The sequence below is a fragment of the Ictidomys tridecemlineatus genome, chromosome 11 (assembly GCF_052094955.1).
Source record: "Ictidomys tridecemlineatus isolate mIctTri1 chromosome 11, mIctTri1.hap1, whole genome shotgun sequence".
NCBI lineage: Eukaryota > Metazoa > Chordata > Mammalia > Rodentia > Sciuridae > Ictidomys > Ictidomys tridecemlineatus.
In genome coordinates, this window is record NC_135487.1 from 71,921,752 (window position 1) to 71,946,620 (window position 24,869).

General features: G+C 37.3%; 1 protein-coding gene across 4 annotated transcripts in view; it reads right to left on the reverse strand.

The window, feature by feature from the left end:
• Positions 1 to 3,857: 3,857 nt before the first annotated feature.
• Kyat3 (kynurenine aminotransferase 3) overlaps positions 3,858 to 24,869 on the reverse strand; it is a 48,329-nt gene continuing 27,317 nt past the window's right edge. For all 4 annotated transcript variants that reach the window (XM_021735817.3, XM_078026660.1, XM_078026661.1 and 1 more), the window contains 6 exons: positions 23,558 to 23,634; positions 21,928 to 22,017; positions 16,908 to 17,094; positions 12,249 to 12,322; positions 11,760 to 11,846; positions 3,858 to 4,055 (listed from right to left, as the gene is read on the reverse strand). In XM_021735817.3, the coding sequence (XP_021591492.2) occupies positions 3,993 to 4,055; positions 11,760 to 11,846; positions 12,249 to 12,322; positions 16,908 to 17,094; positions 21,928 to 22,017; positions 23,558 to 23,634 (578 nt within the window). In that variant the 3' untranslated portion in view covers positions 3,858 to 3,992. The remainder of the gene's footprint in view (positions 4,056 to 11,759; positions 11,847 to 12,248; positions 12,323 to 16,907; positions 17,095 to 21,927; positions 22,018 to 23,557; positions 23,635 to 24,869) is intronic.

Here is a 24,869-nt window from a genome sequence, read left to right on the forward strand (position 1 = left end):
AAGTCAGATAAGACTGGGAATTCTCTTTTAAATCTAGGAAAACAAGGAGGTAGTTAGAGAATTTAGAACAATATTGGATGCGGAATTCAGATTGCAAAGGGTTGGGAATTAAGTGAGATGTGTGTATGTGAAAGTGAAATAATCAAACTAGACAAACTCTTTCAAAAGTTATTCTGTTTTGCAGTAAAACTTCTCAAAAAAAAAAAATCCAGAACTAAGTTATCAGTTCTCTTGTTATCTATGCTCAGGTATTTGGTGACCTCATCCAGGCCCATGTCTTTAAATATCATCAGTATGCCAGAGGCTCTCAAATTTCTATCTGCATAGTTGGAATCTATTTCCTAAACTCAACACTTGACTGTTCAGCTGCCTACTCATCATCTCCATCTGAAAGTTGAATGAACAACTCAAACTTAAAACTGACCTTCTGCTTTTCTCCCAAGCTTGTGCCTCCTGGAGCCCTCGCCTCAGTGATGCATCCAAGTTTTCTAGATGCTGAGGCCACAATCTGCACTCACTCTTAATTCTTCACTTTCTCTCATGCTCCTTATAAACTCCATTACTAAATACTGTTGATTCTACCTTGGAAATATATCCAGAATCTGACCATTTCTTACCTTGCCACCAACATCACTCCTTCTAGAATTATTGCAATGAGTCTCCATACCTAAACCTTTGCTGACTTTAGCAAAGTCAGATTTACATACTCACTTTCACAGACACACATCTCAACACAGCAGCCAAAGATATCCTTTTAAAAGGAAGAACCTCAAGAACTTGAGACCTTGCAGAAGACTGCAAGTACTATATTTCAACAGCAAGAAAGAAAAGGATTGGCATCACTGTTTGAAAAGAGTTACTCAATTATCAAGAGAGGAGGCTGGAAACTTCAGCCTAGAGGAGTGCAAATGCATGTGTTACTTAAACACTGCAGGGCCAAATACTTTGATCACTAAGATATGGAGTTCCTGATGGGCCAGTCTTAGTTCGTCAGTTCATACCATGGAAATCCTCATCCTGGTGGACCAACAGGAATTTTAAAACCCCTGAGGTTGGAGCTGACATAAGAGGCTTCAATAATTACAGTATTAGATTCTAGTTTTATTGAACACTCTGTCTACTGAGAACTCGGGCTGATTCTTTGAAGGCAACATGAAGAAAACCCATGAAAACAGTGTTGATGGAATTCATTCCTGTTATTATAGCTATAGTTTGTTAATATCATTGCTATATGATATTCTACTGTTAATGTATCCCAAGATATTAGATTGTTGAAGGACTGTTTGGAATATAGTTTGGAATAATCATAAATAATGCCACAATAAACATTATATATTGAAAAAATGGAATGGCACCCTGATTCTCTGGATTAAGCCATCATCCTTACAATCATCCTGAGGTCTTATGTTATTTCTCTGACCTCATATCTACTCCTCTCCCCCTTTGCTAGTCCATCCAGTCAAACCAGAAGTTAAGCAGTCTTCACACATAGCAGGTACTGTCCTGTTGCAGAGCCATTGAACAGGTTATTTCTTCTCCCTGGAATAATCTTAAGGTCTCTACCACGTTCCATTCTTCCTCTCTCCTTTAAGTCTGCCTCCATGTCTGCTACGTGAAATCTACCTGAACATACTATGTAAAATTGCAATTACCTTCTTCAATCCTCTCATTTCTCCTATCCTGCTCTATTTCATTTCTTCATATAATTTATTTTATATAAATTCACATACAATATATTTCATTTTGCTCATGATTTAGTCAGTCTTTCCTTGGATAGATGGAAAGGCTTAGAGGGCAGGGATTTTTTGTTTATTTGCCTGGCACACAGGAGTTCATGACTACTTGTGGAAGAGGAAGAGAGGGAGAGAGGGAAGGAGTAAAAAGAGAAAGAAAGAAGGAAGGAATTCATCCCTAAAGAGGAAGAAATAATAGGGCAGTCAATAGACTCCTGAAAAGGATTTTCTAAGATAGGAGCCATCTGAAGATACCCCTCTTCTGTGGGAGTCAGCAGAAGATGAGGATATTAGAGAATGAATCGAATCAGTTTTGAGAGTGTGACAAGAAATGGAATCCAGAACATAGGTGATGGGATTAACACTGAACAAGTCCAGGGCTGCAGAATGGAATCTTAAAGCCTGCTAAAAATTTCCTCAAGTCTTCAGCAAGGGTGGACAGGCTAAAAATTTTTCCATGGGATTTGTATTGTTATGCAATAGTTGGTTTCTGGGATTCTGAGACTGACTCCTTCTTGATATCAGGGCCTGGCAATTTTTAACCAAGTCTTCCCCACTCTGCTACTACCCTCAACCTGTCTGTCCTAGATAGGCCAAGGGATAACCTTTACAACTGGAGGGAATTATCAAAGGCTGAGTGCTGATGCAGGTGAATCGGGGTTACTAATTGGATCCCATGATGAAGTGCTGCTGTGTAGTTTGTTGTTTCCTGTTTCCCCCCAACACAGATGAGGTTATCTGCTATGATTTAATTGTGCTGCTGGGAGTAGGCTTTAAGGTAGGAGGACAGGGAGGTTTAGTTTTTTTTTTTAATTATGAAGAATGGGAGAATATTAGGAATTGCTGCTGTAGTAATAGGTAGAGAAAACTCATTGGGAGAGCAAAAGCACAGAATTATGTGTAGTTTAGGTTAATGACATGAACTCATGATTGCTAGAACTTGCCCAATTGTGCAATTTTTCTCAGTAATGCTCAACATCCCAGGTGCAGGGATGGAACTTCAGCCTCAGGGTTATTTATTTTTTCTTTAACCAGGTAAGTAAGTCATAACAATGGGGCAATAATTCAAAGCAGCAAAAATATTTTGGCTGAAGTGATGAACAATGAAATCTAAGCTAGGCGAAGAAGAGAGTAGAGATTAAAAGAGGACCAACTAGGAATAAAATGGAAATTTTTATGGATATTAGCAGTGATTATCCAACTTTAACCTGTGCAAAAATCAGAACCAGATCCTGGAATTTTTGTTCACTAAGCCTGTGGTGAACACCAGAATCTATTTCTAACATACACCCTGTTGATTCTTATGTAATAAGGGCATGGATCAGTTTTTGAGAAATGGTGGATTTGAAATTATATTATGTTTAAAAAAAATTATGTCTTGAGAGGGTCTGAGAGGGAGGGAGAGAGACAGAGAGAGAGAGAGAGGAAGGGAGAGAGGGAGAGAAGGAGAGGGAGAGGGAGAGGGAGAGAGAGAGAGAGAGAGAGAGAGAGAGAGAGAGAGAGACTGAGACTATAAGCATGAGCTGGAAGGATAGGTGGTTATAGTGTGATGATGAATTTATTATCTCAAAGTTGAAATATCTCTGTCTGAATGGTGAAAGCCTCAATGTGTGCCTAAAGGAGTGGGTGGCTGAAGTGGAGCGGAGGTGAATATCATCAGAGGTGAAGAGGTCAAAGTACAAGAAAACCTAGCTTGTCCATGTAGACCTTGAAGCCACCCCAAATGATGCAGTACTTGGAATAGAGAGAACAAACCATAAACAAGGTTCAAGGGCATTGGTAAATGAAGGGTAGAGAATGACAGGTGCATAAAGATATAGGACAGAGGGGTGTAACTGGCTAGAAGTCTTCCCACAATGGAGAAATGAAATCGGCTATTATTATGAGTAATTGTTTACCAGGTTTTACATAGATTAGGCCATCAGACGACCTTCATATGAAGCTGATGCTATTTCTACTCCCCTTTTATAATGAGGAAAATGAAACAGAGGTTTTGCAGGTTAAGATCTCCCAGTTCTCATCTACTATGTTGGGTTGACTGTCATAAAATGATAAAAGGTGTTTTAAGACATTTCAACTAAAAAAAAGTTAGATCTCCTGTATATTGTTAGCAATGAGGTTAACTTTGGAAAACAATGGAAATATTTATTTAAATTCATTGGTGCTGAAATATTAGTTTTTAACACACAGCAGGGGGCAGCACTGAGTACAAGTCCATACTAGGCCATGTAGTGGAACCCTCAGCGTGGTTTGCATACATCAAGACTTCGGTTTACTCCATGCCTTGATGATTTCCTCAGCAGCATCCAGGGTGCTGTCTTTCTGTAAATTAATGAAATGATTACAATCATTACATACCAACATAAATTCAAGATGAATAAGATTTAAATAGAAAAGATATAAACCATAATAACACAAAATGAAGATTTCAGTGAATAACTGATCTTAGGTGAAGAAAAATCTTCAAAGTTAAAATGTAAATGCAGAACCCTCAAAAAGGAAAGTAGTTAAATTAATTATAGAATTAAATCATAGAGAAGAGCTTATATTGAAAATTAATAGCAGTCTTTTCTCCCATCTCCATTTGTCCTTATTAATCCCCCCTAAAAAAACAACCTTTTACAGCAATATCTGGGTTTAGTTCTAATGCTTGCCAACAAAATCTAAATAATATGCTTATGATTCTATTTCTTTGTGAATCTAACATATTTTCATTATAATTCACTTTGACCAAAAATTTTAGTTCATGAAAGCATTTGCCCACCCAGAAATCTGTGTCCAAATGTTTATAGTGGCATTATTCATAATTGCTAAAAAGTGGAAACAATTCAAGTGTCTATTACCTGATGATCAGATAAATAATGAATGTGCCACTGATGCTTAAAACTGCAATTAGTGCAACTGATCCTTTTCTTGTAAAGTAGGCATTTGAATTTCTTTGTTTGAGTAGCTTATTTGACTTTTTTCTACTTTTAAAAAATTTTATAAGAGTGCTTTACTTGTTCAGTATAACCATTTTATGGTATATAATGCATAGACTTCTCAGTTAAAATATTTTAGCTTATGTAGTTTAATGGATTAACCATACAATTTGCTTATAGAATATGAACTATAGATTTGACATAACTTATCTTAATTGCTTTTTGTCAAAAAAATTTTTAGTTTATTTTAAACAAGACTTTGCCTTTTCCTATCAAAATTTCAGCTATGATCATCAAAAAATAATCCACTTAGTTCTTGAATTGGTTATATGTGCTATGACATAAAATTAAACTAAAGAGTAAGCAGCAAAAAATCAGTTTTGGGGTTTCCTCTTCAGTGCTTCTTCTTTCTCTTCCCTCTCTTCTAGAATGATTCAGTATGAAAGCTAATAGGTGGGGCTGGGTGCAGGGGAAGTCCATGTGTGGAGGCCAGGGACCTGTGCAGCCTAGTGTAGGATGCTGCAGCCAGAGTGGAATGAGCAGGGTGACCAATTTGGATGGCAAAAGGTGGGCAGGAGCAATGGTGGCAGTGACCTGAAATAGGGTAGTGCAAGTAACGCATCCGGGAGGTAGTGGGCCCCATGCAGGGTTCTGTGCCCTGGATGTGGTAAGGCAGGCACACAGCATGCCTGTCACAGCCCAGAAAGGGACAGGGAGGTTCCTATGTAGTGAATGACAGAGGGAGTGTGATGCGGGGTGTTGGAGACCTATGGAGGGCACTTCTTCCAGTAGGGTGACAGAGCAGGTCAACATGGGGTGTGGATGCAAAGATAGGGTGAGAACAATGACCATATGGGGGAGGTGACAGCAGCTTGGTAGAAGAAGCCTAAGTTGGGTAAAGGGCATCCACTGAGAGATTTGGGGATTGGGTGAAAGTAGTTACAACAGCAGAAGAATGATTACATGCAGAGGTATTGCTTAATTAAGTAATTAAGTAACGAGAATCACTATTGAGGGAGGGAGGTTCAAATATGAGAAGGGAGAAAATTATAATAAACCCTGTTGTGGCTTTTAACATGTTAGATGTAGGTATTTGTGCAATTGGCCCTTCGTACACTGGTTCTGCAACTCAACCAATTGCTGATTGAAAATAATTTAAAGAAATTACTTTTATACTGAACATATATAGATTTTTCTTGTCATTATTCTCTAAGCAATATAGTATAAGAATTATTTTCATAGCACTTGTATTATATTAGATTACAAATAATCTAGGGGTGATATTAAAGTATATAGGAAGATGTGTATTTGTTATGTGCAAATACTATGCCATTTATATAAGAGACTTAAACATCTGTGAATTTTGGTATCTGTAGGGGTTCTAGAACCAATCCCCTTTGGGTATTATGTATAAATGTGTATGTATTTATGTGTATAAACTCACATATTCCCTACCTCTGTCCACTGTGAGGAAGGGTCTGGAATTAGCAATACCCCAACAGTAGTGACATTCTTAATGTCCAGATCTTGTTTTTTAAACACTACTCTGCACTTAAAAGAACCAGGCCTCCTTGGAAATAGTTGACTCCAGATTGTGGTAGATAATGATTAGATGAACTAGTACATCTTCTTTAGGCCATAAAGTAAGAAGATACCCCAAAATGATGGAGATGCATCAAAGGAAACAGAAGGCAGCTTAAAGGAGCTCCTAGTGGCCAAGTCTGGGAAAATATGACTATTAAAATATCCAAGGATAGTAGTAGTAGCAGTAGCAGTAGTAGTAACAATAATGATAATAAATTACAGCCATTATAGCCCATTGAATAAAACTGGAAGCTGTGGGTTTTTACTAATACTAAGGAACAGGTAAACTGAATAAATTATTGGATGAGATATGGAATATTTTCAGATCTTCAAAGTACCTTGCCACAAAATACTTATGATTTTTTTTTAATGGAAAAAGTATAACTTTACAGTAGACAGGGTAGAAGAGCACCACTTAAGTGATTGAAGTTAACACCAGCAATAAAAAGAACAATTGAAATTATGTGTCATCTGTTGCAATAAAGGCACTACTTTTGTGGTTTTCTTACAAACAGCCCTAATTTAATCAGAGAAATATCAGACTTAATTGAGGGACTTTCTTCAAAATAATGGGTATACATAAACACATGCACACACACACATACATACATATGCATATATATCTTAAGATCATGAAAATAAAAAAAAAAACCTGAGGAGCCATTCCAGTTTGAAGGAAACATAATAACTAAATGCAATGAATATACTGGCCTAAAAAGTTTGACATAATTCTGGTGTGGATTTACTTCTTCGTTATAAAAAGGACCTTATTAGGACAATTAATGAAACATGGATTAGTTGTGAGGCTTCGATGGAGATAATAATATATCAACGTTAACATCATGACATTGAGGGTTTTATTGTAGCTTTGGAAAATGTTCTTGTTTATGGGGAATATGCAATAAAGTGTTTGGGGTGAGGGGACACTGTAAGTAATTAACTTGATATTTTTCCATCAGTCAGTCTCCACCTACCTCCACCAGCCACTCAGCTCTCTCAGTTCTCCTCTGCAGAGGCAATGCTGAGATTTTATTATGTATCTTTCAAAAGCTATCTCAGGTATTTATAAGTGTCTATTTCTTCCTTTTATATACATGATACTGTTCTGTGCAAATTGTTCTGTTCCTTGCTTGTGCTCTATCATTCTTTTCTTGATGTAAATATGCTACAATTTATTCAAGCAGCTCCCGCTGGTGAATATTTGTAATCTTTTGCTATTACAAACAATGCTTCACTGAAAACCCATGAACATGAGTCAAAATGTTCAAGAAAAAAATCCACAGAAAAACAATCGTAAAAGTAGAATTTCTGGGCCAAAGGGCATATGAATTTGCATTTGGATGGAAACATTTGAAATAACCACCACAGAGATTTTACAAATTGTACTCCTACTCTTAAGGCGTGACAAGTATTTTATGAAGTTTTAGTTGCTGCCAATCTAATACATTAATAAAATTTCACTGCAGTTCTAATTTTCATTTCTCTTGTTATGAGAAAAGCGGAGTGTCCTTTCTTTCAGAAGTTTGACAGCTACTGAGGATTTTACCCATAACATTGTAAAGTGCTGTTTTCTACCTTATTAGTTTTATCAACTCTGAATCCAACCTGTTTTCTTTAGATTTCCATTTTCTTGGCATGTTTTTGTCATCTTTCTCTAAGGACTTCCAGCTATTGCTATACTCTCCTCCAAAATCAGATGCTGGCGTAGAGAGTCTCAGTTTACAGAGATCTTCCTCTTTGGCCCTCCAGGAGGCCTGGCTGATTTTGTCTGGAGGCCCAAAGAATTATTTATCTTTGAAGTTCAGTATATCAAACAAGGCATACTCCATGTCATTCATTGTGTCCCACATTTTCCTGAGACCAGGCACTTTCTTTAATCTTTAATTTGTGTTTTATTTCACTTTTTTAAAATGGAAAACATTCTGAAAATAAAGCTATAACATTCTTTTCGGGTTCCATTTGTTCTACAAATGGACTCCCCATACTTCATTTTTCTTCCACTTCCATACTTTTTCTTTTCTTTTTTTTTTATATGTAACACATCCCTTTTTTTTAAGAGAGAGAGAGAGTGAGAGAGAGAATTTTTTTTTCATAATATTTATTTTTTAGTTTTTCGGCAGATACAATATCTTTGTTTGTATGTGGTGCTGAGGATCGAACCCGGGCCGCATGCATGCCAGGTGCTACCGGTTGAGCCACATCCCCAGTCCCCACTTCCATACTTTTTCTAAAATTATAAAATTCTTTATTGCTTTCCATTTCCTTTTCCTTATTTTTCTCAATTCTTAACATGCACATAGAGTTTTACTGTCCTTTGTGATATTACCAATGCCACCCATAATTCCCAATAGCTTTATTTTCCCTTCAGTTTCCTGCCTGAGCTCTGACAAGTACCATCTCATCTTCTTATATTATCTTATCCTATCTTCTCTGAACTTTAAAATCCTCTGCTTTAGTCTATTGTTTTAAAAGTTTAGAGTTTCAAATGTCACAATTTTTATTAGTTCCATGGCAACATTTTCCCAGTGAATGGTCTGTCTGACATTTGTTTTTCCTTGTGCCTTTCTCTTTTCCTTATGGTATCCTTTTAAAAGATTCATAGCTGGTCCTTTTTAATTATTAATCACTTTCTACTGAATTCCCTAGGTAAGCTCTCACTGCCAGCACACACACTGTTCCCAGGGTTGTACATAACAATGGTGCTACCCCCTGCCTCTGTCAGATTTGAAGATATATTTGCAGATTTGTGTAAGGGAGGAGCAAGGACACTAATAGAAGACAGCAGAAATTCTTCCTGGCTCACAGCGTAGTTTAATACAACTAGGGAGAATTCTGTTAGGGGAAGGTCTTTTAGACTTCATTTCTTCCCAACTAATTAAATGGTTGCCCCTAATTTCATGTATTTCCTCCACATTGAATCAACATAATTCTGGCAGTGATGACATGGCTTAAAGAGGAAATCTACAGCCTAACCAGAATCTCTTTTCTATCCTGCCTAAGCAGGATCATCCATAGGTATCCTCTCTCTGCCATCACTTCCACTGTATTTGGTAACCCTAACCCTCACCCACTGGGGAATCTCAATTAGTTTACTACTCTCCTGGCTGTTTTTGAATATTTTCCAAAAGAGGAAAGGTCTGTGTTTACCATTTTAAAACTGAAGTTTTGTACTACTCTTTTTTTTTTCCCCCTGTTGGTTATGTTTATAGACTCAAATATTAAACTTATAAAGTGGGTCCCTGAGTTAAGATGGATTATTTTGACTTTAGGGTGGTGCAAAAGTGACAGGCATTGAGTAGAAATCAGATGTTGAATTTTGATCTTTTCCCTGGTAAGTGATAGATGCCGGGCAGTAGCAATGAACTGTAGTTCCCAGTCAACCCACATGTGGTCATGAGGGTAAACAATTGGTGCTCCACAGTGTACTGTGTTGCTAAGCTATTAGGTTCAGTAGGTTAGGTGTACTAAATGCATTTTTGACACACATATTTTCTACTGTGTTTATCCAGATGTGACCCCACTGTTAAGTGAAGGAGCACTTGTACCTGTTTCTAGAGCCACTGTAAGATAGTATTAATTGCCTTACTTTTTCGTTTTCATTACAATCAACTGAATACTTACATTGTAAGATTGCTAAGGTTTTTATTCTGAACAGTTCTTCCTCAGTTTGTTTATAGGTTATCTCTAGAGGTGGAAAACAATGTTTACATTATTCTGACTAGGACTATGGCAGAGTCAGTTGATGTAGAGTGCTTTGATCATAGTAAGGCTATTTCCAGTAGCAGTAACATCTATTTTATTTTATTTTATTTTTTTGTACCAGGTATTGAACCTAGGGGCACTTAACCACGGAGTCACATCTTTAGTCATTTCATTTTTTTTTTTTTTTAAATAAGGTCTCTCTAAGTTGCTTACGGCCTCACTAACTTGTAGAGGCTGGCTTTGATCTTGCAATCCTTCTGCCTCAGCCTTCCTAGCTGCTCAGATTACAGGCGTGCACCACAAGGCCCAGAGCAGTAACATCTTAAAAACTGGAAAGATACCTTCAGAAAACTTTTGAGTGCAGGTCTGATGGTGATGAGTTCTCTCAGCTTTCATTTTCAGGAATGTCCTTCATCTTCATTCTTGAAGGACATTTTCCTGGATAATACAGGCTACAAGGCTGACATTTTCAGCAGTTTAATCATGATATGCCTAGGTTTTTTTTTTCTGTTGTTTTGGTTTTATAAATCTTGCTATATAAGTTCAGTGAACTTTTGAGATCTTTCAATTGCTTTTTACCAAAATGGGAAAAATCTAACTGTGACTTCTTTTTTCTCCATATTAGAGATTGAATACAGAGGCACTCTTCCACTGAGCTATATCCTCAACCTGCTTTATTTATTTTCAAGTTTTGAGACAGTCTTACTAAATTGCAAAGACTAGGGCTGGGGTTGTGGCTCATAGGTAGAGCGCTCGCCTAGCATGCGTGAGGCACTGGGTTTGATCCTCAGCACCACATAAAATAAAATAAAGATATTGTGTCCACCTATAATTAAAAAGTAAATATTTAAAATAAATTAATAAATAAATTGCAAAGACTAGCCACAAACTTGGGATCCTCTTGCTTTAGGTGTCTGAGTAGCTAGGATTATAGGCATTGTCACTGAGCCTTGCTTGGTTATTACTTCCTAAAATACTTTTTCTGCCATATTTCTTCCTCTTTTTTGGGTACTCCAATCGTGTTTGTATTCTAACTTGATGTTATCTCACATATTTGAGGTTCTGCTTATTTTTTAAAATACTTTTTCCCAGCTGGGAGTGGTGGCATATGCCTGTAATCGCAGTGGCTTAGGAGGCTGAGGCAGGAGGATTGCAAGTTCAAAGCCAGCCTCAGCAAAAGTGAGGCGCTAAGCAACTCAGTGAGACCCTGTCTCTAAATAAATACAAAATAGGGCGGGGGATGTAGCTCAGTGGTCGAGTGCCTCTGAGTTTAATCCCTGGTACTGCTCCCCACCAAAAAAAAAAAAAAAAACAAAACCCAAAACTTTTTCTTTTCTTTTTAAAGACTGAATCTATTTCTATGAGTCTGTATATAAACTGACCTTTATTCCTCTGATATTTTCAATCCTCTATTAAGCCCTATGAATATTTCAGATTAGATATTATACTTTTAAGGTCCTAAATTTTCATGTGTTTCTTTTTTTATAGTCCTAAATTCCTCTGTGTACTCCTTATGATGATATTTTCCTTTTTCTTGAATACTTTTTGAGAAATTATGGGTCACTTTTTTTGATGTATGTTTTCATACATCTAGTAATTTTTTTTTTATTATAGGCTGGACGTTGTTATATTATAGATAAATTTTCTGGATTATGTTCCTTCCCTCAAAGTAGGTTGTGTCTAGTTTTGATACACAGTATCAATGTAAAATGTAAAAACTGCATATGAACCTATAATTTGTAGCAACAGAGTAAAAGTGTGTTATAAATTGCAAGGAAGAATATTATAAATGTGTTTTGGGGTATAACAGGGAACTTACTTTAATGAAGCAAAACCTCACAAACTTCTCAAACTGTGGTTTACTTTCTGAGTTACAGAATGCCGAAACAGGAATGGCTGATAATTTCTGAAAAACAAACGGGATGATCCAGTAGGAAAACTATTTACATTTCAAATATTAATTTTGAGAAATAAATACACACTTCTGAATATTCATAATTTCCAAAAAAGAATATTTTAAAAATCCCTTAAGAAGCCGGGTGTGGTGGCACATGCCTATAATCCCAGCAACTCAGGAGACTGAGTCAGGAGGATCTAAATAAAACACAAAATAAAAGTGGGGATGTGGCTCAGTGGTTAAGTGCCGCTGAGTTCAATCCCTGGTACTCTGCCCCCTCCCCCCAAAAAAATCCCTCAAGAAGCCATGAGTATAGTAACATGTAACAAAATAATTTCCAAAGCATGTTAGCAAGTTTCCTTCATAATTATCTATAAAATACACACAATGTTCCAAGGCCAATAAACATACCTTATTTTTAGTCATCCATTTCACGAATTTATAGTCATATGGCTCATCATTCTTCATATCAGAGAGATCAGCATCTAAAACAACATGGATTTCACTTAAGTCTATCAAGATTCAAATTTTTTTTTTCTGATTTAAATAGGTTTAGTTTAGAACTTTCTTAGAGGATATTCACAGAATATGCTGGTACTTGAACTGCATGGTGAGGTGCAAAGTGAGAAGTTCAGAGCAGCACTCACGTGCACCAACCACACTTCTACACACACGCAGCTGTTAGAACAGGAGGACACAGGAAAGGGGAAGGAAAGAGGAGTGTTGCCTTTCCATCTAGAAATAAGATTCCATAGCAACTACTAATGAAATAACAACTAAATATATTCATAAGTGATATTTATATCTCCTAATTGATTTTTAAGCTCCATGAGGGCAAATTGTCCATTTCTTTAATCTTTTGTTTCTCCGAACACTTAGGTGAATAGCTAGCATATAAATTTTGAAAAAAAAAGTTTGTTGAATCAGTACATATTATTGTTTACAAACCGAAAATGTCTGTTTAGATCTTCCAAATGCTGTACTTATTGTTTATCTCTTGCTTCCATATAATACACTGTTTTGAATATTTTGAATTTTGGGGAAAGACCTTCAAATATGCATCCCTATTATTATCCCTTTCATCAACCTTGCTTTAAAGTCTGGGCAGGATATTTCTCTGACATTAGTTTGACATTATATTTCCTATTGCTTTAAATTTATTGACTTATATTGTTAGATTTTCTGGCATACCCCAAAATAGCTAATGTTGATGGGTACTCTTATTAATGAAATTTACATGTATTACTCAAAAAAAGAAAGAAAGAAAGAAAAAGAAAAAAAAGCAGATATTTGACTTCTTTTATTTACTAAGTAATTCTGATTCTTAGTAGAAGCAATGGCAGGAGATTCCCGTTTTTAAGTTCTAGGATGAAGTTCATCGGTCAGGGTATAAATCTCTAGGTTCAGAAACCAGTTCCATTACTTATTAGCTGATTAACTTCAGTAAATTAACTTGATACTCTGTCTCTTTATTTGGGGAGAGGCAGGGAGCACTAGGGATTGAGCACTGGGGCACTTAACCACCAAGCCACATCCCCAGCCCTTTTTATTTTGAGACTAGGTCTCACTGAGTTGCTTAAGGCCTCACTAAATTGCTGAGGCTGGCCTTAAACTTATAATCCTTCTTCCTCAGCCTCCAGAATTGCTAATATTACAAGGGTGGGCCACCATAACCAGCTTTTTATTTTTGTGTGGTGCTGAGGGATGAACCCAGGCCTTTGTGCATCCAAGGCAAGCACTCTACCAACTGAGCTATATCCCCCCTTACGCAGCTTTGATCCTCTATCTTTCTCATCTAATAGTGGGGACTTGATAGCACCAATCTCATAACTCTCTTGAAAATGTGATGTTTGTAAAACTCTTTTTTGGGGGGTGGGGGCGGTTTACCAGGGATTGAACTTGGGACTCAACTACTGAGGCATATCCCCAACCCTATTTTATATTGTATTTAGAGACAGGGTCTCACTGAGTTACTAAGTGCCTTGCTGTTGCTGAGGTTGGGTTTGAATTGGTGATCCTCCTGCCTCAGCCTCCTGAGCAGCTGGGATTACAGGTGTGTGCCACCATGCCTGGCCTTGCAAAACTCTTAATGTAATACCTACTATATCATAAATGCTCAATAAATATTAACCAGTTAACAAATTAATCAAAATAAGTAAAAGTATAAAATAAAACAAAGTTTTTTTCACGTGTAGGAGGATTTTACAGACATAAACATTTCCCCCATAGGTGAGGACCATAAAGAAGCAAGCTCCACCCCCACCCACATCCCCTGAAGAAAGGTTCTCTATCCCAAATCCTTTCCATTCTTATTTTAACTACACTAGTTCAAGGTCTAAGAGGGTGTTGTATGCTTTATGGATTGACTGAGGAAAGCACTGGAAACTAATTAAAAGCTTTAGTGCAATAATTGGAGTTCCATCATTGCCCTTTTGATAATTAATGTCACAGTGTGAGAAATCCTTTTTAGAATTTACTATCTGGAAAAATTTGAATCCAGACAAGAACTATTTTTATCTAAGAAACTATGAAGTTTCCTTTAGCCAGGAATTATGTAATCAACTCCATTTTTCAATTTCCCTTTGCTGCCACGAGAAAGTCTCAAGTTAATGCTAATTACAATACCATATGAACTCAGGGAGCCGAACTATTGACTTCCTCCACCTCCTACATGGCATGATTTTTTAATTTATAATATGTGGTCATTTCTACTCATACGTTACTATGTAAGAGACTTTTAATGTGAGTAGGCTCAAATTCCTTTTGGAAACATGAAGTATACATCACTTTCTTTAAAATAATTCATGTGGAGAATTTTGTGGATTTCTGATTCAAAGGCAAAAATATAAGTGATGAAGACCGTGCTATTTCTTTTTCTCATCTCATAAAACAAGCTGCTGGTTTAGACCCAATATAGGTTTGCTTTCCAAACCTCCGAGTACAGAACATCTGAAAGGATTTTATGTACATATGGAGCCTGGGAACCTGCCAAGTTCAGCTCTCTGGCAATAGGACCACAAGAACCTCTGCTTGCCATAACTTCTTGTTCTCTCACAACAAATGAAGACAGATAAACTTGTTTCAGTTTGAGCCAAACCTTATGTAGTAAGTTCTTATATTTTCATGTTATCTCAGTATCTGTTCTGTACCTAAGCTGGACATTCTCATACCAGAAGCAAGACTTCAACACCCTCAAAGTTTCCACTTCTCTACTTCCTCTGTTCCTCTCAGATATTTTCTTTGTATAATCACCTCCTGGTGACCACTTCCCTGTGGGACAGTCAGGTACAACCCATTTGACTTGCCCTCTTAACTGCCTCCCCCCACTCCGCAAAGATTGTAAAGATCCACTACACCTACAATCTCTCAGTCAAATTGTAACTCTACCCAGCTTGTGTTTGCTGGTTAACGCTCCTGCTGGGGTAAGACTTTGGCCCACACAGTGCAGTCCTGTACTGCTGTAAACTGAAGGGGACAAGGGGACATGGGGGTTGGGGATGTAGCTCAGTGATAATTACAATTGTAATGCTAATTACAATACCATATGAATTCAGGGGACCCAACTATTGACTTCCTCCTCCTCCTACATGGCATAATTTTAAACCTGGGTTTAATCCTCAATACCACAAGAAGCAAAAAAACAAAAACAAAACAAACAAAAAACCCCAGCTTTGACCCACAAGTACTTCCTTCTCTCTCTTGCTTTCTACCCACAGGTTGAGTGTGCATTTCCCAGAGGGTCCACACTTCCTGTGATCTCTACTACCAGGAGCGCTGGCCTCTTCTCCCTGGGATGTGTAAGTAATACATGGATTCTTCATTTCATGTGGTTTGTTTTTCTGCCTCTGGTGTGTCCTACTTGTCCAAAAGAACCAAAATCGACTTTCCTCCTAAAAAGAGCTTCCCTACAAAGTGGCTATCTTGGTAGGAATAAACTGGACACAGGTCAGGAAAGAGCCCCAGGGGTGTCAGCCAGTATAAACAACGCTTCCCAGATCACACACTGAGGCATGGGGCTGCTCACCAGGATAAGGAACTTTCTGGGAAAGACACCCACGTCCACCTCCCCTACTGCCCCATCTGGATTTACAACCACTCTCTCAAGTCCAAAGCACGGGAAAACCATGACACCTTGCTCCTCAAAGGTGATAGTGAACCATTACAAGACACGGAAATTGGTACTGTCACATATTTGTGTACTAGAAAATAATTCCTGTGTGAGGAATATAAATTCAAAAATATAATCATTGTTTTGTCATAAAATTGAAGATTTCTTTTACTTTCTCCAGTTTTCTAAAATTTGCAATAAATAAAAAAATTTCAGTTTTTCAAGTTGAGTAGCATATAGCTTTTTTTGTGACTAGATTTTAAAAACAAAACTAACTTTAGAATAGTTGTGTATAGTTTATTATTACTCATAGGATTTTTAAAAAATATTTTGATTTTAGTTGAAGTTGGACATAATACCTTTATTTTATTTATTTATTTTTATGTGGTGCTGAGACTCAAACCCAGGGCCTTGCACATGCTAGGCGAGCACTCTACCGCTGAGCTACAACCCTAGCTCCTCATAGGATTTCTTTAAAGGAAAGTAAGTTATATATAAAACATCATGTTTTTAATTTCTAGATTGTGAATGGCATGTCAGAATTACATCTATCAGCTTTAAGTAACAACTGTTGTTTTTTAGACATAGAACTATTGGGAATTTTAAAGTTAAGCAAAAAAGAAATTAAAATTTTGTTTAAATGAACACAGGGTACCTATGTTAGTTCATATACTGGTGTTTTAAATTACATGCAGAACAGGATGAGAACAAATTCTGTGTTTAATAGAATACCTTGAACAACACTGACTCTACTAAACACCAACACTTATCAACAGTCACATTTCAGGTAAAAGTTCTAAAAATAAAGATAATCGTAAAAGTTCACATCACATGGTGAAAATATATCCTTTTCTATAGATAAAATGCTGCTATGGCTTTGACCCCAATCTTTTCTGCATAATTGTGCTATAATTTAAAACATAAGTTTCTGTATAATTGAAGTAATAAAAACCTTTACAAACCCAGTAAAGACACGTCGGCTATGATGAAGTATCCCCCATCAGGAACTATGGGTTTCAGGCCAACACTTTCAAGTAAACGCACCATCCGATCTCTTTTTACTTCTAATTCTTTTGGCAAAGAATTAAAGTAACACTCTGGGTCATCCATGCGCTTGATATCAATCCAAAGAGCTTGAGCCAGGGCTTCCTGTATATTAAGGTTGAAAAATGTGGAGAGGAAATATGGTAATGTTAGTCATTGCTCAGTTTATTGGTATAATAAATAAAGATCATCTGAGTACTATTATTGGCAAAAAGATCATTCAGGAAATTCTGGTGAACCTATATGGAGGAATCAGTTATAAGAAAATGATTAAATGTAACTTGACAGACTCATTCTGAGTCATGAAAGTCCAAATTGAAAAGAGTAAGTATTATCTAAAGATGGTTTATTTGGTTAAAAAAAATCATTAAGATTGAGGTGAGATGCAGAATGATTTGCCAACTCTAAGTCTGAAAAATGACCCACTGTGTTGAGGAGGACATGTACTCCCCATTCCCCATAGTGTGGAAATCCTAGCTATAAACACTGATAACCCTGAAACGTAGTCTAAATGAAATAAGGATCAGCAATGAGTTTCTGGAGCATGTGGGAAACTCTTCTACCTCTCTCTAAGCAAATCAGAAAAGCCAGGAAGAGAAGCTGGGTCAAGAAACAAGTTAATGTTAAATGCAATGGACTTAATGTTTATGTCCTCTAAATCCATTTGTTGACTTCTTTTTTTAAATTTATTTTTTTTAATATTTATTTTTAAATTTTCAGCGGACACAACATCTTTGTTTGTATGTGGTGCTGAGGATCGAACCCAGGCCGCAAGTGTGCTACCGCTTGAGCCACATCCCCAGCCCCATTTGAGGACTTCTTAATCCCTGAGGTAATGGTATGACGGGGCTGGGCCTCTGGGCAATGATTAAATCAAGAGCACAGAGCCCCCAGGAATTGTATTAGTGTCCTTATAAAAGGGAGCTAATTCATCCCTCCCACTACTGTGTCCACTGGGAGGACAAAGTGAAAAAGTGACATTCATGAGGAAACAGGCCCTCATCTGATGCAGAATCTGCCAGTGCCTTGATCTAGCACTTCCCAGCCCCAAAACTGTAAGAAATTTCTTTTGTTGATAAGCCACCTGGTCTGTGGTCCTTTGTTATAGCAGCCTGAACAGACCAAGGTGTAAAGGATCGGGCAATGTCTGAAGGAGGCAACAGGCCAGGAACAACTAAACAGGGCAAAACCAGGATACACAAAAAGAACAAAGATCTGCACATGCAGAGAGCAGAAACTCAGCAGGCAAAATGAACAGGGATGGCTTAGAAAGGATGGTATCGGAGCCAATAAGGAGATCCAGGCAAAGAACCAAGAACTGGAATAGCTAAGAGAGAGAGAGAGAGAGAGAGAGAGAGAGAGAGAGAGAAGAAAAGAGCAGAGTAGTTATTTTTTTTCTCTCTCTCTCAGTTCATAAAGTTTATTTTTGTATTTTAGTATTCTGTACTGAATACTAAATGAACAAACTTCATTTAAATGCCCACTATGTGTTAGGCTCTGAGCCTAGGATACACAGATAAGTTAGGGAGGAAAATACATAAAGAAATAAATGTCACTCTGTGAACAGGAAGCAAAGCAGTCAAATTTTAAGGAGATGAACCAGAAGCAAAAGATGTCAAGAACTAAAGGATAAATTCAGTAAATATATATTGAGGAACTATATAAATGTTAAGCTTGGAGTTCAGGTAAGAGTTGGAAATAAAACAATTAACAAGCTATAATCCTTGTTTTATAGAGTTTCCAATTAGTACAGTCTGGAAGGGATGAGGGTGGAGAGGAGAAAACAAATAAATGAAAATGGCAAGATATAATTTGTTCTGTTGGAAGAACTGAGAGAAGTTCAGTGCGGCTGAACAGCAGCAAGAGGTCTTACATGACAAGAGATGAGAACACAGAGCAGGCTTCATGGCAAAAGAATTTAGCAATAAAATAGCATTAATAATTCCACAGTATTAAGAAACCAGGAACCAGTTTCCAAACATGGCTGAGGGAAAAACAGGACACCTAGCTGAAATGGAGAATAAGGTGATGCAGAGAAAAAAGATGCTTGAGATTCTCAGCTGTATCTTTTTCTTATTCATTCACTGTAGAAGATAGTGCCCTAGAAAATTCAAAGTGCAAAGACAGAAGCAGTCTAACTGCAGCATTATCCTGGACTCCTCTCTTTTTCTCAAAGCCCATAAAGAATCCATCAACAAAAACTGTTAGTTTAACTTCAAAAACATATTCAGAATGCAATCACTCTTTGCCAAGTCTCCCATCGCCTTATTGGCTCAATTTACTGGCACTTCTCTCCTGAATCTTTGGAAAGTCTTTCTCACTCACTAACGCACCAGATCTCCTTGATGACACAAGCCAGAATATGTCATTGATGTGCTCAAAACTCTCCAGTGGCTGCCTGTGTAGTGACATTGTCTTAAGCAACATAGTCTTAAGAGTGACATACACAGCTCAGCTTGATCCGACCCCCAGCTATCCCTCTGGTCTTAGGTCCTCCAACTCTTCTCTCTAATTATCCCATCCCTGCCTCTATGCTGGTTACTGATACAAACTGCCAGTCAGATTGTCAGGGCATTTGCATTTCTAGAAGGCAGTCCACAGCGTTCTTCTCTAGGTAACCACCTGATTGCTAAACCTCCTAAAGTCACCTTAGTGAGGCTCACAAAGATTACCGTATATAACATTGTATATTCCTCCCTTGGCACTCTATATTCCTTTTCTTCTCTGCTTCACTTTTTTTTTCTTTGCCTCTATCAGCTTTGGACACCTTATATTTTAAAAATACTTGTGTATTATTTTGTCTGCTCTAACTTCAGTACTCAGAAAACAGTTGTTAAATAACTGAATGGATTTATTAAAAGGATAACATGACTTTGATATATAATAAAACTGGGCATAGTGGTACATTCCTACAATCCCAGCTACTCAGGAAGCTGAGGGAGGAAGATCACAAGTTCAAGGTTAGCCTCTGCAATTTAGTGTGACCCTGTCTCAAAATAAAAAAGAACTGGGGACGGAGCTCAGTGGTAAAGAGCTCCTGGGTTCAATTATCAGTATCAAATGGGTCCAAATATTAGATCTGGCCTTTTTCATAGTATTACTTAAAAAGAGAAAGAAAGAAAAAGAAAGAAAGAAAGAAAGAAAAAAGAATTTCAATGAAACCTTTTCCTATTAAGCAGGTATTTGTTCAAAGGAAGCAAAAAAATTAAGTCAATTCTGTGAAGCCAATACACTGGAGTCTTTTGTCCTTTAACTGCCTTCTAGAAATAGAATATTTTTTTCCACATTTTGGTTATTCACAGAATGATAAATAGATTTATTTCTGTAAATAAACACAAAAGTAGAAATAATATACATTAAAAGTTCTGATACCTACTCCTGTCCCTATCTACTAATTTCATCCACTTCTCTTAACCTCCCAAATAGCCACTTTTACTAGTTTCTTAGGATCCTTCCAGAGTTCCTTCAAGAAAAACATAAGAGGGCTGGGGATGTGGCTCAAGCAGTAGCGCGCTCGCCTAGCATGCGTGCGGCCTGGGGTCGATCCTCAGCACCACATACCAAAAAGATGTTGTGTCCGCCGAGAACTAAAAAATAAATATTAAAAAATTCCCTCTCTCTCTCTCCTCTCTCACACTCTCTTAAAAAAGAAAAAAAAATTAAAAAAAAGAAAAACATAAGAAGTCCTCCTATTCTTATACAAAATGTAGCATAAATATATGTGTACCTTGTTTTTTTTAACTTCATAATATATTCTGGAAAATTTTCCATATCAGTACTTTCAAAGTTTCTTGTTCTCTTTCTCTTTTCTGTTCTTTTAAATAGCTATTGCAGTAGATGAAATAATGTTCCCCAAAAATGCTTGTATCTATAAAACTCATAACCTGTAATGTCACCTTATATGGTAAAAGGAACTTTACAGATGTGATTTAAATTAAGAGTCTTGGGTTGAGAGAATATTCATCAGGGATAATGTAATTACACAGGTCCTTATGAAGGAAAGAGGAGGTAGAAGAGTTAAGAGTCACAAAGTTATGTGTTGGCAGAAAGCAGAGGTTGGAGGGATGTGACCACGAGCCAAGGAATGCGGGCAACCTTAGAAGCTGGAAAAGGCAAGGAAGTGATTCTTTCCTACACCTCCAGGGGGAACGCAGCAATGCCGACACCCATTGTTTAGCCCTATAAGATCCATTTCCAGCTTCTGACATGTAAGATAACAAATTTATGTTGTTTTAGGTCACTAGATCTGTGGTACTTTGTTATAGTAGCAAGAATAAATTAATAAAGTCATATAATATTTTGATACTTGACTAGATCAAGGTTTATTTAACTACCTGTCCATAGATGTGTAATGGACTACACCCAATCATCTGCAATAAACAGCCACGTCTATCTCTATCTTGCATGTGCTGATAATAGCTGTAGCGTAAATCCTCAGAAGATGGATTGCTGTTTATAGAGTTAGCAATCTGTAATTTTTTTTTAAAGAGAGAGTGAGAGAGGAGAGAGAGAGAGAGAGAATTTTTTTAATATTTATTTTTTAGTTCTCGGCAGACACAACATCTTTGTTGGTATGTGGTGCTGAGGATCGAACCCAGGCCGCACACATGCCAGGTGAGCGCGCTACCGCTTGAGCCACATCCCCAGCCCAGCAATCTGTAATTTGCTGAGTGCTACCACCATCCTTCAGAGAGTTGGTAGCACTTTGTATTCCCCACAGCAATGTACGTGTGTTCAAAGAAACAAAACAAAACAAAAGAAAGAAAACACAGCCCCATAACAGTGACTATGCATCTGCTCCTAAATTCCCAGATTATATTAGAAGGCCCTGCTCAGGGAGGACCTGGAGGGAAGAATAAAGTCAATTCAAACATGCAAATAAAAGTGACACCTCCACCAACAACCCATGTTTCAACTCCCTGTTGTCCCAACACCTACCTGTAAAGGAGTTGCACAAGTATAAACAGTGTTTTGTTGAACCGTCTGTAAATGTTTTATCAAATGATTGGGACCAATGGTCCAGCCAAGCTGGGAAAGAAAAAAATAAAAACAGGTTTCAAAAATTTGTCTGATAATATGTACCAAATTGGAGACAGTAGTTAATGCAGTTGTTAAATACAGGCAATTCAGAAATGTTCATGTTAAAGCCAGGCACAGTGGAACATGCCTATAATTCCCAGCAGCTCAGGAGGCTAAGACAGAAGGATGACAAGTTAAAGGCCAGCCTTAGAACTTCCTGAGACCCTCTGCCCCCAGCTCCAAAATCGGGCTGGTGATGTAGCTCAGTAGCAGAGCACCCCTGAGTTCCATCCCTAGAAATGCATCTGTATACACACATATACACAGAATAAATTAAAAAGAAAAAAAAAGAAAAGAAAGAAATGTTCACACTATGAAAGCAGGCATTCATACTTAAAATTTCAACACCATCCTTTTGGTGTGAGTTTCCAACTGGAGTCTCTAAGCAATGTCTTCTTCACTGAGCTCTGCCTTTGGAAGGTAAACAAAGCCTGTAATCATTATTAACCTTCCCTCCCTCTACTAATTTGTGTCTTCTGGTATTTCCAGTGGGAAAGCTTGTGTGAATTATAGATACATGTAACTCTGAAGGAGGGCCTAGAGAACTCTCACATCATCAAAACATCAAAGCCTTTGATTCTGGAGGCCTCCTTTTGATGCTCTCTGCATCTTGGCCATGTTCAGTAGGGATGAGGCTGGAAGAGAACTGAGTTTCAATTGGATGCATTTATTTTTTAATAAACAGTATGGTGGTTAAGTACATGAATTTTGAATTCAAGTCTGCCATGGCTTGAATTCATCAGCAGTATAATCTCAGGCAAGATATTTAACTTTTCTGTGTTTTATTTTATCATCTGTAAAACAGGGATAATAATTGTACCCATCCTATAATGTTATAAGAATGAAAAGAATTAGTACATGTAAAACACTTTAGAGTCTGGTACATGTAAATGGCAAAATATTCATCATTATTATTTTTCTTCTTTTATGCTGAACTTCCTTTGCAAAGAAAAAAATAGCATCAGTTGATCACTTATAAAATAAAAAATTACCTAATTTTTCTTACTTTTAAAGATGTTATTGGATCTCAATAAGAATGAAGCTCAAAGTCAGGTACAGTGGCGCCAGTCTATAATCCCAGTGGCTGGGGAATCTAAGGCAGGAGGATGGAAAGTTCAAAGCCAGCCTCAGCCACTTATTGAGGCCCTAGGCTAATTAGTGAGACCCTGTCTCAAAATAAAACATAAAAAGGCCTGTGGATGTGCTCAGTGGCTAAGAACTCCTAGGTTCAATCCCTAGTACCAAAACAGAATGAAGTTCAACATGAAAGTTGAGTAAATCAATAAACAAAAGATGATTAAGTATAAAAACCTATGTAATGTGAATATATATACACTTAACACAAAAACCACTACAAAAAATATAATACATGCCTATTTTTAATAAATTTAAAAAAATCTGGGGATGTTTGGCATCAAACCCAGGGCCTCTCACATGCTAAGCACATGCTGTACCATGAGCTACATCCCTAAATTCTTATTCCTCTTACCTTCCAGCCGGTCACACTGAAAGTTTTCCCAGCACTTCCTATTGTGACTGTTCTTTCCCACATACCTGGAAATGTGGCTGGAAAAAAAAAAAAAAAAGGTTAAAAAAACTGCTTTCCAATCAATCTACATTTAGTAGAATCTAAAAACAAAGGTACACGAATTCAATGAAAACAAATATATTAATTACAGAGAAGTTAATATAGTTATATCAATAGGTTTTTTTCAGATAGTCCAAACTCAGCTGAAAATGTTGCAGTGCTTTAGAATATACAATGTTGTACCAAAATAACATGTAAATAGATTTAATAATTTTAAGTGGCAAAATTATTCCCATGGGCAGGAGTGGCAGGGATATCAGTAGGCAGCAATCCAGGCCAGGCCAAGTGGCAGCTGTCAGATGAATTGTGGCAACCAGTGCTCAGTGCTAGGAGTAGCTAGCTGTATGTCAAACACAATGATCCTTTGGCATGGTTTTAGTTGAGATCGAGTCCTGATTACTGCACAGCCTCCCTTTATTCTGCTCATTTTCTGAGTTTGTTTCTCTAAGCTTCTCAGAGCAATGATTCTTAAAACGTGGCCCCACACCAGCAATACCAGCATCACTGTAAGAAAGGCAGTTTGTTTGGCTTCATTCCACACCACTGAATCAGACACTCTGAGGGCGGGCCTATTAATCTATGTGTATGTGTTCTGCTTATGTCTCATGGATTGAGAGATAAACCCCACATCATATAATTTGCTCACTTAAAGTGTACAATTCAGTTGTTTTCAATATACCCACAGAGTTGTGCAACCATCACTACAATCAATTTTAAAACATCTTTCCACCTCAGAGGGAGCTCTGTACTCTTTAGCTTCACCCTCTGATAACTCCAATGCCACCAACAACAGAAGCTGTACCTGAGTTTATCAAATACACACATTTTCTCTGAAAGGCACATGACAGCCTTTTTGTGCTTAGGAACATTAGCCAGCACTTTTGCACTATGCTTTTGGGCAATTTTAAACAGCAAAATCACCACGTAGGATGCTTCTTATAGATGAGCTAAAGCAAGAAGAGTATCACCTTATTCAGCCTCAACTGGGAATGCTGTGTTGGGTGAGGCAAATTTCTGGTCCTTCTTTGAATGAAGTGCTGTTTCAATTACGAGGTTGCAAATGTATTTTAGGGACTGGATTAATTTGCAAATAAATAATTTATAATGAGAATCAATTGTGCAAAAGTTTTTAAGTTGATAAAATCTTTAAAAATCATTCATTTATTTGTTCAGCCCTCAGATATGTATTAGCAATTAACCCCCACAGGGGTCC